The 13,716-nt window shown below is 42.2% G+C and overlaps 1 protein-coding gene across 3 annotated transcripts in view; it reads left to right on the top strand.

Annotated features, from left to right (window-relative positions):
• The window catches only part of LOC133127625 (nephrocystin-3-like), a 59,693-nt gene that overhangs the window by 20,976 nt on the left and 25,001 nt on the right, over nucleotides 1-13,716 (top strand). For 2 of the 3 annotated variants that reach the window (XM_061240646.1, XM_061240644.1), the window contains 11 exons: nucleotides 418-543; nucleotides 915-1,076; nucleotides 2,317-2,481; nucleotides 3,210-3,351; nucleotides 3,725-3,846; nucleotides 5,008-5,114; nucleotides 5,731-5,860; nucleotides 7,941-8,018; nucleotides 8,700-8,838; nucleotides 9,779-9,886; nucleotides 12,823-12,921. In XM_061240646.1, the coding sequence (XP_061096630.1) occupies nucleotides 418-543; nucleotides 915-1,076; nucleotides 2,317-2,481; nucleotides 3,210-3,351; nucleotides 3,725-3,846; nucleotides 5,008-5,114; nucleotides 5,731-5,860; nucleotides 7,941-8,018; nucleotides 8,700-8,838; nucleotides 9,779-9,886; nucleotides 12,823-12,921 (1,378 nt within the window). The remainder of the gene's footprint in view (nucleotides 1-417; nucleotides 544-914; nucleotides 1,077-2,316; nucleotides 2,482-3,209; nucleotides 3,352-3,724; nucleotides 3,847-5,007; nucleotides 5,115-5,730; nucleotides 5,861-7,940; nucleotides 8,019-8,699; nucleotides 8,839-9,778; nucleotides 9,887-12,822; nucleotides 12,922-13,716) is intronic. The other variant, XM_061240645.1, reaches the window with a different exon arrangement.

Raw genomic sequence — 13,716 nt, 5'->3', positions numbered from 1 at the left:
TTTATGTATTTACTTAACGTTTGTATGTGCATTTAAATTAAGTATTTTTCATGACGGCAGTGCATAAGTTACAAAGTTGCATGACCGGGTGGGTGTAGAACCATTATATTCCACAAGTGGGAGACAAACGTTTATTTATAGCTAAAGCCGGTCGTAGTTACGCAGTTAATTGATTTTCCTGAAATCAGTATAATACAAATGAAGCACAATTTAGAGTTTTTTTTTCTTAATTCGACAAATAAATTCAGCAATGCATATAATAGCTTAGTGGTTCCTTAACTCGGTCATGGGATACCCCTATGTATGCTGTTTTTTGTCCCAACCACAATTCCCAACATACAGTATGTTTTCTGCTTTTGTTCTCTACTGTTGTTTGTTGGCTGATGATCTGTTGTGAACGGTTGCTTGCATCTATAGGTGGACAGAGAATATCGTGTCCAGAAGGCATTGTTCTCAGCTGGATTTCCTGTGCCAAAACCATTATTATACTGTGCTGATGCATCCGTCATTGGGGCAGAATTCTACCTGATGGAGCATGTGAAGGTATGTTTATATTGTTCTGTGCCACTCTGTAATGTACTACTGCATTCTTATTCCATGGTTAAGAAGATGCGTAGCATTTGGTTCCCAGGCAGACAAATGCTTATTTCTTTGTACCTAATGGTGATTCATTTTTTCTGTCTTCTTGATCGCTTGTGTTAGTCATTTGTACAGTTTATTCGCTCAGGTTACAAATCACTGCTCCCATACATTCCTGTGGAAGGGCCTGAGAAAATGGCTAGAGAAAATCTGCACCTGATTATCCTGATTATCATATGACAGTTTGTGAATTGTCATATTGCCAATGGAAGTGTTAGCATCCCAGTGGTCTCAGGGGAAGGTAATCTCAGTGTACTACGATCTGGTCTCTGCAGGGGCGCATATTTCGAGCTCTCGACCTCTCTGGGTTAAGCGCTGCTGAGAGGGCTGCCCTGTACATTGCAGCCACTGAAGTTTTGGCGAGGCTGCACTCAGTTGATCTGACAGCCCTGGGCCTGACCAGCTACGGTAAAGGCACCGGGTACTGCAAGAGGCAGGTAGGCTTACTGTAAATGCTTCTTACTGTAAGTGATGAACCTGTGCTAGTCTAGGTCAAGATAATGTTCAGAATGATCAGTATCTCTGGATGGTTCAAGCTTGTAGGGACCCAGCTTTTGCTGCCTTGCTGCCATTGTTCTAACCTTGATAAAACCTTGCAGTAAGGGAGGTACTGCTGCAGTGTTCCTCTGCACAAATTCAGCAAAGCTCTTGACTGGTGGCTCTGCTGTATCTCAGACCCTCTTGAAATAGTCAGGGGATGCTTCTGTATTGTTACAGGAACACCACAAAGAGTATACCAGGCATAATGTATGATTTAATGCGATTTACAGTGGCTGTCAAGGTTGGTTGTGTGCCTAGTCCTATGTACATCCTGTGCCTACTACTACTCCCCTAGTGGGACAGTGCATTCACATTTACATTTTAGCCATTTAGCAGACCCTTTCACACAGCTCAATTCATACATCTTATTGGTTTATAAAGCTGGATATTTACTAAAGCAATTTATAGTGTAAGGTTAAGTACTTTTCTCAAGGAAACCACATTCTCAGCTAACAAAAAATGTTCTCACAATGTCAATGTTATAGCATTACCAATACATGGTAGTAATATTGTGAGAATGTTTTATATTAGCTGGGATTGTTCCCCACCTGGGAACAGAATCCTCTGCAACCACAAAGTTACAAGACCAGCCCCCTAGCCAATCCAGCCTGAGCATCAGCCATGGCATCCAATCATTGCAGAAGGAGAAAGACACAACATCCCTTAGAAAATGCCGTTCTTTCTTTGGATAGCTGGATAGCTGCCAGTTGTTCATGGTGACCATTGTTTAGAAATTGAGTTAGAAGTTACTCAACTATGACCAAACTGAAACTTGAGACGCTTCTTTCAAATCCTTTCAATGGAGAGCACATTGCTGAATGAACAGGCTTTGTCCAGTATTAAGGCTGGACACATGCATACATAGCCCAGTTGTTATTTATGGGAAAACATAAAAACATGTCATTTTAGCCTGGGGTTTTTCAGGGAGAATACTTTATTGATAAAAGTACAAAGATGTTTTCTGCTATGTTTTCTTCTCATGGTGTTTTCCTATCAGTTACACTAGGCATGTAGATAATGACTCCAAGTACCTTTTCAGAAAATGACGGTCTAAGTACTGGGCTCTACTTTTGTTTCTTGAGAGCTTTTTTCCGAAATGCTTCTCGCACACACACTTTTGATACTGATCTATTGCAGGTATCAACCTGGACAAGACAGTACAAGGCGTCTGCCCACCAGGAAATACAAGCAATGGATGAGCTCTCTGAGTGGCTGATAGAGAACCTTCCGACCAATGACAGCCAAGTTACCCTTGTGCATGGGGATTTTCGATTGGACAATATTATTTTCCATCCCACGGAGGTACCTTGTGTTGAGCTCTGGAGCTGGTTTGGTCAGTAACACTGATACAGAAGTAAAGTCAGTTATCACAGCACCCCAGTGCACCTTGGGAAGACTAAGAGGGATGAACAAAACACAATCTCTACCACAATGCTATTACTGGGAATGAATGGAGCCCTGAACTGACCAGATTACAGACCAGGTTCTTTGATATCATCTGTGTCACTGCACTACTGCTGTGTGCTGTGATAACTTTCGGTGTGTGTGTATATGTGTCTGAGAGAGAAAGAGAGTGTGTGTGTGTGCAGTGCAAAAAAACTAAAAAGCAGTCAATCTCAATATTTTAGTAGTTATATTGAGACTTACAATCTTGTTTTATCTTTTTATGATCATTTTATTTACATCACAGCAGATTGGGCAGGGATTTTAGATGGTTATTGTATTTTTACGAGTGCCATTTATTTTAATTATATTTAATAAAAGAAATAATAATGTAGATAAATGAGTTGCTTTAATCTGAGGGCCAAATGCATCTCATTTATCAATCGATAATGCTGCTCTATCGAGACAAAAAATATCTTTGGTCTTATTACAAGATTAAAATCTATCTTAAAACAGATATTCTTTGCTGTGTGTGTGTGTGTGTGTATGTATGTATGTATATTTGTGTATGCTTGAGTGTGCACAAGTATATGTGTTCATATGTGACCATGTGTGTGTGTATGTGTCCGTGCGTGCTCTTTGTCCAGGCTCGTGTTCTGGCGGTGCTGGACTGGGAGCTCTCCACCACTGGCCACCCCATCGTGGACCTGGCCTACTTCCTGATGCTGTTCTACGTGCCAAGCAGCTTCTACATCCTGGACTCGGTGCGGGGAATGAAAGGGGCTGGAGGTATGCTGCTGCCGCTATTATTGGATTTCAGATACAAAATCTAATACTGCAGTTTTTTCTGTCCATTAACTCCACTGTCGAGGCCTTTGATGTAATGCACCAGAGTCTAATACATTAGACAATAGCAAGGTTTGTATTTGGGCCATCTGTGCACATACACCAGCATTGCTCCCAATATGCTTCTTGCCTTATTGTGGTCAGTGCAGCTGTTGAGTTTGTACTTCCTGTGGTCTGTCATTTTATCATTGGTTAACTTTTCATTCCACTTACATGCATGTGTTAAGGCTTTAACAATTGAATGGATACTCTCTGTCCCCCACAATGTGATTCTATTGGCTCGGTGGGTGTCCATATCCACTTTCTCTGTCGATAGGCCTTCCAGCGCCCGAAGACCTCATCGCTGTGTACTGCCGCTGTCGGCAGATCCCCACTCCTCTGCCTGATTGGAATTTCTTCCTCGCCCTTTCTCTCTTCAAAATGGCCGGCATCGCTCAGGTACTCTGAGGTCATGCAGAGCTGCGCATATTAAAATGTACAGAGAATGTGGAAGCTGATTCCTCTACCATCAGCAGAATTCTGGTTGTAGACCGTTTGCAGACTCATGCCTTTAGTGAGAACATCATCTGGCACTTGTGATGCACTCAATCCCCTCTCTGGCATAAGGGACATTTAGGGCACTGGCAATGAGATGGATTGAGGCAAACTAGTTCAACAGCAAACAAACAAACTTTAATCCATGCAAATTTGTTAACGGATATATATCCCAGCTTGGCGAGTCTTTGTAGCTGTCTAGCTGTAGTGAATGCAAATGAGTATGAAGTTTTCCAGATTCGCGAAACACATCCCAGCTTTGAAAATCTGTTCATGGAGAAAATCTCAATGGGCCAGTTTCACAGACACAGATTAAGCCTAGTCCTAGACTGCATTCAATTTTGAATGGAGATTCAGGATTGAGTCCAGGACTAAACTTAATTTGTGTCTGTGAAACCAGCCCTATATCATGCATGGTCCTTGAGATGATTATTTTATTTGCTTCTCATGGAAACATTTAACTGAAGAAGCACATTCAGGCTAGCTCCTAAAAGCTGGTAGTTGGAAGTTTAGCCAGAAACACAATCAATCATTGGCTTTCATAACCGCCCACCCCCCCGGGATATGATGGCTGTGTCCTTTACTTCCAGAGTGATGATAGAAGCCCTTACTGATGAGGACTGAAGTAATCTATAGACGCTGGGTGATTGTGTTCATTCGGCCAGACCACAGGAGGAGAGACGGGGAGCGTGAAAAGCTGCGAGACACTTGACTGTGCTACACACGCAGCGTTTATCATCGTCATTATCATTGTTATTATCGCAGTGATTTTCATTGTTTCTGTTGCTGGCTGCTCAGTTCAGAGACACAAGCCCTTCATCAAAGCGGCTGAATCACGAAGGGGCGTTCTATCCTCAGAATATGTCTCCTCTGCCCCATTATGTACACAAAATTAGGGTACAAGAGAAGAAGAGACAAATCACGTTTTTGTTTTATTCAGAATGTGTCCTAATTTGTAATTATAGCCAATTTGGTGTGTGGCTTTGTCTCGGTGATGTAAAATGCATTATATGTTGTGAGTGAATGCGCATTCCGTAACCGTGTAAAGGGTTTCTCTGACTACAGGGCATTTATGCTCGCCATCTCCTGGGAAACGCCAGCTCCCCCGACGCTGCCGTGTTTGGCCAGAGTGTGGAGCCCTTAGCACGGACAGGCCTGCAGATCACTGAGAGGTCTGTGCCACTGGGAGCCACTGCACTGCACATGTCTTTTTACTGTGTGACAGCTGAAATGTCCTCTTTAAAAATTATTATTCAGCTTTATTTTATTGGGGCAGATTTGAAAGAGGTGCCAAAAAAAATGGCCACAATACACGCATGCACGAACATGCACACACGCACACACGTTATCTGAATTTATGCATCTTTGATGTATTCCCGCCTGACTTATGATCAAGTGCTGAGCTCTCGTGAATTTTTATTGATTTGTTGATACTTGATTAAAAGAAAACAATCAGAAGGACCTGCAGTCATTTATCCTTCTACGATTGTGTTATTTACATCACAACAGATTGTGCAGGGACTTTAGATGATTATTTATTTGTACTGGTGCCATTTATTTGAATTATATTTGAGACAATTAATAATAATGTTAGATAAATTTGTTGCCTTTATCCGAGGGCCAAACACATCTCATTTATCATTAATCCTGTTGCTGCATCCACACAATCCTTTCGAAATAAATAAGTAAAAACTGTGCATTTGCATTAGCTTAACTAGTCCCGGCCATTTTGTTTGGCATTTACTGAGGGGTTGTTTAGGAGGCCTGCTGTGTCCGTCTGTCCTTCAGCAGTGCCAGGCCCAACGGCGGAGAGGAGCTCCCAGCAGATCAGCCTCTGTTTCCCCAGAGCAGGAAGGGCCGACTGGTGCTACGCCAGGTCCAGCACTTCATGAGCGCGCATGTGCTTCCTGCACAGCAGGTCAGTGCCGAGGCCCGGAACGTCGTCCTCTTCCCTGCCAGAACCACTTTACATTCCCGGAATTCCAGCAGGGTGGGGATGAGCTGAACCCCAATGCGGCACATTTTCTTCTTCTTTTTTCCTTTTTCCGCGATGTGTGCGTTGTGAAGGCCTCTCGTTTTATCACAAGGAAGTTTATGTTCATTTTAAGTGCGGTGTCCCCGTCTCATGTCCGTGTTATGAGTAAGTGCTTGCCTCCGGAGTGGGACGCTCTTGACTGCGTGAGGTGTGGTGTTTGAGGTTAAGGAGGGGGATGTGTGCATAGAGCAGTCAGCGTTTCCTCTGGACGTGAGGTAATGTGCGGTTTGTTTCCAAGAATTCATCATCTGTGACATAGTTCCATTCATCCTGTCATTCTGCGCAAACAGCTCATCCGGGTGAGACAAACATCCATTTGTCTCCAAGGGAAGGAAGTTGGTGACTGGATACACTGTTGACCCTCAAAATGAGTAAATCAGGAATAGTCCCTGATGATGTTGATACCTCAGTTCAAACAGTGTAGGGGTACTTTGGTTTATCATAAAGTAATCCAGGCTGTGGGACCCATAAGAGCTGTTCTATAGGCAGACAGGAGACAGACCATGGCTCTCCACACAGGCCATGGCATAGCTGCAGGTAGACCTCATAAAGATGTGTGTGATTGGTTAAAAACAGCTGCTGAGCATATGACGTTGGAGAGACAAGGCTGTCTGTGTTTTCCTAGCTGCCATTCATTCCGTCTAACAGAGACAATTGCTGAGAGGCACCGTGAACTAATGTAATAAGCATTCTGCCTTGCCTCATTGTTGGCCATGCCAGAAATTAGAGAAGGCATTACAGAAAAGATCTTGAACAGATCATCCAAAATCCCATTTCGGCTCAAGGGTCCATTCAAGGATTTTATGTTTGTATCTGTGTGTCTATCTAGGTATCTATCTATTCATCTAGCTATACATACATACAGTGCAGTCTGTAAGTATTTGGACAGTATGACACAATTTGTGTGCTTTGTTTTGGCTCTGTACTCCAGCACATTGGAGTTGAAATGAAACAATGAATATGTGGTTGAATTACACTGTCGGCTTCAATTTGAGAGTTTTTGCATCAATGTGGGGCGATCCGTGTAGGAATTACAGCCCTTGTTATACATGCCTCCCCACCATTTGAGGGGACTAAAAGTGGACAATTCCATGCTCAGCTGTTTCTTGGCCAGCTGGGTATCATTGTATCAATAGTTCATATTCTAAAATGGTGTATAAAAAAATGAATAGTTTCTTCTCAAATCCAGTGTGCTGGAGTACAGAGCCAAAACACAAAATGTGTCACTGTCCAAATACTTATGGATGTTTTGAAGATGAGATGCTGTACAAAATGTGGTTTTCTTTATTTTCCACCAAACAGCTGGGATATTAACAGCACATTCTCAGAGGCAAGCAACACTTACAGTTTGCTACTGCATCTGCTGCCACTACCATTTGTTCCACTTATAACTCAACTTATAACTACAGCCACTGCTACTGTTACCAAGTCTACCTGCTTTTACTACTACTACCGTTTCTTCTTCAACTGCCATTTGTTATTCTAATAAACTGCTGTTTCTTTAAAAGCGCCATTGGTTCCTCATGGTATCTCAGTCTTTACCATTTTAAAGGAAGCATTCTGTGGAGGGGTACTTAAAGGTCTGTTTAAGATCGTTCATAATGCCCTTAAACCCATCAGGAGGTTTGATGTGTAACATGTCCCATAAGGAGAAAGAAACAAGCACACATGAAAGCGCACATGTTCACACACACGTTCACTCACTCACGCATGCTGTGGACAGACACTGGCGCAGTATCATTTTCAGTGTAAATGCATGTGTTGCAGGCGGATGTAAAAGTAGGCCTCCGTTATGAAAGTACCCTCAAATATTCAATTTGATTTGCTTCTTGTGTGGGCCGTGGTGTTTTGAACTCGATCGCTGTGAGCTGTTGCGTCGTCCGTGGCATTGGTCTGTGCTTAAGGGGCAGGCACAGATGAATGTAATGTTTGAGGACTTGATGTGGCCTCTCCTCTCTTTCAGGAAGTTGTCGAGTACTATGTGAAAAACGCACACTCGCCCCTGAGATGGACTACGCCTCCAGTTATTCAGGACCTGAAGGTGAGGCGCTGTACTCATCACATCTTGCTCATGGACCTTATTTTACACCCTCAGACAGAGCTGTTTTGAGTATAACTGTGCAACTCTTCTATCATGGAGTCCCACTGGCTTAAGACCTTGAGCAACACATCATTTTGTTTATGCAGCTTGAAACTGGATTTGATCTGCTGCAAGTACCCTTGAAGAACAAAGATCTAGTTAACATTGGTGGTCTCGGCTATCTTGAATCATTTAGACTTTTTTCGTTACTCATAAGAGTGTCCTAAAGTTACAGGAGGTGTCTGCCAGTCTGAGGCAGACACAAGCTAAGGACATGGGTCTGTATATTGAGAAAGCCGTGACTGGCTTGGGGGCACGTTGTTCTTCACAAGAACAGTGCAAACAATTTTATTTCATACAGTAAACGCCTCATGGCCTGACTCTGTGCTGTGTCTTGTTACGTGGGCATTTTTATAAGACTTGGTTTACTTCTAATGAATTAGCCATGGATAGAGCAATTTTTTCACGCCGCCAGAAACCAGATGTTTGTAATTGTTGCTTGAGAAGAGAGAAAAAGCAGCAGGACATGTTTGGTTTCCATGGCATCCCGTGGAGAAGGCATAAAAATCCCATCTACTCTTGGCCAATAAGACAAGTACTTTTATAATGACGGTCAGCTAAGGCTGAGCATGTGTCTAACAGAATAGGGCCAAGGCCGCGGGGCTGTGGAACCTCTTCTTACCCTCCATCAGTGGTCTCAGCCAGCTGGACTATGCACATATCGCCGAAGAGACCGGGAAGTGTGTCTTTGCACCTGAAGTTTTCAACTGTCAAGCTCCTGGTAAGTGTGGAAAGTCCTGTGGAGCTCATTTTCCAATGATACATCACCCAGCTTTAACTAGAATTGATTGTTTTCTTTCTTAAGCTTCAGCAGCCTGTTGCCCCAGTATAACGTAAGTTCAAATGTAGGCTAGCTTGAACACAGCTACGCCATAACTTGATGTAAACCGGTTGCACCAACTGATTTTTAGTTCCCATGTTAGCTAAGATACAAATTAACACCTACTCCATACTAGGTGTGAAGTAATTCGTAAAACAGCCGTGAACATAGCGCGTGGATTTGAATGATTGGCAAACTTGTTGGAGGAGAAATCCGGTAAGCACGGTATAAGCTAGGATCGGCAAGAGGAGATAGAGAAAATAACCAACCTTTTCTCTAAGTAAAGGAATGGATTACTCCATAAATGATAAGAGGAAAAATACTTTATTTCTATTGTTGGAGAACAATACCTATCAAAGAAAAAACACAGATAAGGCAGTTCAAAAACTTGCACTAAAAGCCCATAACGAGTCGGCAGCTCTAACCGGTGGTAGCCTACAGGCTGTTGGCATTACTAGGTATTATTACTTGACTAGGTAGGTATTACTTGACACTTACTTGAAACGTGTGTCATTGGTTTGAATATATTAACCTCACTGTATGCGATAAAGTCCATTTACATAAGATTAACTGTGCAACCGAACAAGGACACAGTTTTAAAGTAACTAGTTACAATGCAAGCTTTAGTGTGGATTTACACCCTATCTTGCGATCAAACTTTATACTGGTGCAACAGGCTGCTCGACATGCTTCAGTGGTTATCCACACCAGACATTTCAGGCAGAAGCCCAGCGCTTCTAGCAGCCAGTATGGCAGAGCTGAAGATATAAAGTCAAGGCCAGTATGGCTCAAGGTGTCTCTCTCCTTGGTCCCCCTCAGCTCTGACCCTGTGTTTCTGCAGACACTGGGAACATGGAGGTGCTTCACATGTATGGCTCAGAGGAGCAGAAGAAGAAGTGGCTGGAGCCTCTGTTACAAGGGGAGATCAGATCCTGCTTCTGCATGACTGGTGAGAGTGGTCACCTGTGCTATTTCTCTGAAGGCGAAAGCTTGATAGGGTAGCATTTAATGGCAGTGGCAACAGTGACTTCAATTACTTAAGTCTACTCTACTGAAGGGATGTGTAGTTAATCAGTGAGAAAAGGTGTACTACACATTTGTGCCCAAAATATGGATAATGTGGAGGTTGTGAATGCTCTCTTAGTAGTTATAACTTTATATGACACCATTATAACACCATGTATCGTGCTACTGCTGAATGAAGAAAAACATTAAATCGAGGTCCTGACTCACTATGCCACTCATCACAAAGAGTAGCGGCTTCCCCAGTGTTAAATTCCCAACCTGGTACTCTCTACCTGCCACCTAATCATCCCCCAGTTTAACTGACTAAATTTTGTTCTTTCTCTCTCTGCCTCAGCTGATGTGTGGTGTCTGGCGCAAAATAGCTGCCGTGCATCACCCAGTCGGGTGCTATACTGTGAAGTGTGTGAGAAAAGCACTATATAAATGCAAGGAATTATTATTATGATCTGTTGTTTTTACAAAAACCGTATTAGAAAAATGAGAGGAGACATATTTTCCTTTCTTAAGCGATTCCCTGAAGTGGAAGTTTCCAGTCAAGGCGGCCAAAGGGCGTTACGTTTCGATTGGATTGCAGCCTGTGGTTTGCAGGGAAAGAAAAAACTGGAACAAAACATAACATCATTAATTGGTTAAAATAGTGTTTTCTACATTTGAAAGAGAATTTGTTTTTGTTTCTGTTCCAAGAGAAAAATCCGTTTTTCATCGTTTTCGTTCCCTGAACCATTTCTTACTCCTGCTTTGACTAGGCTTCAAACCATATTATTACATTACATTACATGAATGGCATTTGGCTCCAGAGCGATGTATAGTTGATTAGACTAAGCAGGATTAAGGGCCTTGCTCAAGGGCCCAATGGTTGTTGGCTACACCGGGGATCGAACCACCTACCTTGGTCATGGTATGAACACAGAAGACCATATAATGCTGCTAAGTTAATCTAATGTGAGAATATTCTGTTTCCAAAAAAATAAAAATACTGCTTTCATACACAGTTCATGACGTGGTTTGCAGTGTGCTGTTTTAATGGGCGTTGACTGCTGGTTGGTATAAATGACAAATCAGGCATTTCATCAATTATGAACCCAATTCTGTTACATATCTAAAAAAAATCATTAAGTGAAATTTGTTCTGCATAAAAATAATTCTACACTTTCACAGTAAAACAACTTTCCTGCGGATCAAAGATCTTTTTTATTTATTATTGTTCATGGCTTTCTTAGCATCTTGCAAGCATCTGTGCAGCACTAGTAACTGTGAAATAAGGGCCTTTTGACGGCCTGCTTTGTGTCGTAATGTCGCTCCTATTTAGCATGCTAGTGACGGCCTCCCTTCCCTTCCTGTGGATCGCTTCCTAAGGAGGAACATGATTGAATATTTATAACGACATCAAAAAAGGTACTGCGCATCAAAAGAAAATCCACCAAAAAGTCAAGAGAGAATTACAAAGAGGAATCGTTTGGGGAAGGCCAAAAATGAGTCATTTGTTCACAGCGGAGAGAAATTGTCTGTTGTCAGAAAGGTGGATGAAAGGAGGGGGTCACTGTAACTGAAGAATACAGCTGGTGCTCGATTGCCCAAGGGCATTCTTGTAGCTCAATGGTCCGTAGAAGTTGTTGCAGAGTTCCTAGGGAGTGCTTTCTATTGTGTTTATTGTTTAATGGTGCTCTGAGAGGGCTCGGCTGCTCTCCGCTTTAATTTCTAAATGGACCCAGCTCTCTCCTCAGCTGATTAGAGCTCGACACGCTATGTGAGCACTCATGCGTCGAAAAATGAAAAATGTCAACCTGCTGTCTTCCCCTGGTTGATTCCAGTGCGGTTACATATTGTTATTCTGGAGCGCCGAGTTGTTTGATTGGTAAATAAATCTTATGGCAGTGCCATTGTGCTCACTGTTGTGTTGCCTTTTTTCATCTTAAGATTCAATCTGAAACAAACCCAATGACCTTTAAATGGAATGGCTAATATTTCCCAATGGTCAGAGCAGTGTGTCAAGTCGGTTGATAGTGTGTGCGTGTGTGTGCATACGTGTGTGTGTGTGTTTGTGTGTATGCACGTGTACTTGTGTGTGTCTAATTTATCTTTAACCTTCATATTATGTTTGGGGTCAATTTGACACCATTCAGTGTTTGACATCTCACCAGCTAACCTTTGTTCATCTTGATAGTGTATGATTTTTTTGATTGGGATTAAATAGCAAACATACAATAAACATAATGCTATGTGTCACACACTGTGTGCGGGAGGGAGATGCGGCACTTCCGGAATTTTCCCCATTGTTTGCCGCAGGGAGAGAGAGAGTGCCGACACCAACACAAAATAAATTGTAAAAAGTCTATGCCCTTCCCCCTCACAGGTGGGAATAATGTGCAAAAATGATAAACTAACTAAAATAAAAAAAGGCAAAATAAAGTAAAACCGAAGTGACTGAAAGAATAATAAAAATGTACTAAAAACCACCACACAAAACCGCCGCTCTGGAGTGGTCTCCCAGTGTCAGCCCAGTACAGTGGAAACGAGCGCTCTTTAAGCACCTGGGCTGATTATTTAACGCAACCCAGGTGCGTGTGCCCTCTCCACCAGTAGGCGGGGCCGAGAATCCACTTCCCCCAACAGACTGAATCTCCTGTCCTGTACCAACTTTGCATGTGTTGTACGGGGTTATTTTGACCCTCTGTAACTATATGACATGTAAGAAAATATACAACCATTTTTATTGAGAAATAAGACGGCTACACACAAAGTGCTAAATATTTATTGCAATAATTTAGCGTTTATTTAAACCCAAACATAAATGCGGTCATAAAATGTTAACATAATATGAGGGTTAATGTTGTAGTGATGACTGCACTCTGTTCACAGAGCCAGATGTGGCCTCCAGTGATGCCACCAACATGCAGTGCACCCTTCAGAGGGATGGAGACTGTTACGTCATCGACGGGAAGAAATGGTGGAGCAGTGGTAAGTCCCAGACACTGTATCCAGGCCGCTGAGCCGTTTAACTTCAGTCAGATTCCACTTTATTCACCATCATTAATGTCATTGTATAAAAGAACTATGAGAAAGCAATTATTTGTCTAAATAATGAATAGACAGCATTCACGGTTTGTTATTTGTTTCTTATGGGTTGTATGGATCCATATCACCTTGGCTGCTTCCTTCAGCGTATGAGAAAACATTGTTACTTTAAGGATTAATATCTTTTTAAATAAGTCCTAGTTGCCAGTACTGTTTTATAGACAGACACTAACACCTTTAAGATATCCTATCGTGTATTATTAGGCCTACTTGTTAAACAGTAGCTGTGTAGGGGTCAACACTGGAGATCGAATGCTCTGTTGTCAGCTCAATTATAGACCTTTACCCTTTTTTATCGCAGAAAACTCAATGTTTAGTGCATTGGTTTCTGTTTTGTTTTTTTAAATTGAGAATATAGTTGTTTTGTTCTGGGACCAAATCTCTCTTTGTGCCTCATCCTACCATCAGCACTGCATTCCCACATTCAAAAGTATCTCTTGAACACATCTCTCATGAACGGCAAACATCTCCTGTGTTTATAACAGTTGACTGCATGAAAATATGATAACATTCTATGTGTTATTTTTCTATGACACAAAACGGTTAAATATTTGGAATTATTCAGAGTGCTTTCCCCCAAACACCCTGCAAGCTTCAGTTGCTTAATCTCTGTATTTCAAAAGTGTCATAGCCCTCATTTTTTATCTTGTGTTGTGAGTTGGCATCATGCAGCTCCAG

Source organism: Conger conger, chromosome 4 (genome assembly GCF_963514075.1).
Source record: "Conger conger chromosome 4, fConCon1.1, whole genome shotgun sequence".
NCBI classification, from domain to species: Eukaryota; Metazoa; Chordata; class Actinopteri; order Anguilliformes; family Congridae; genus Conger; species Conger conger.
Note: the sequence above shows the minus strand (reverse complement) of the source record. Positions and strands in the feature narration are given on the sequence as shown.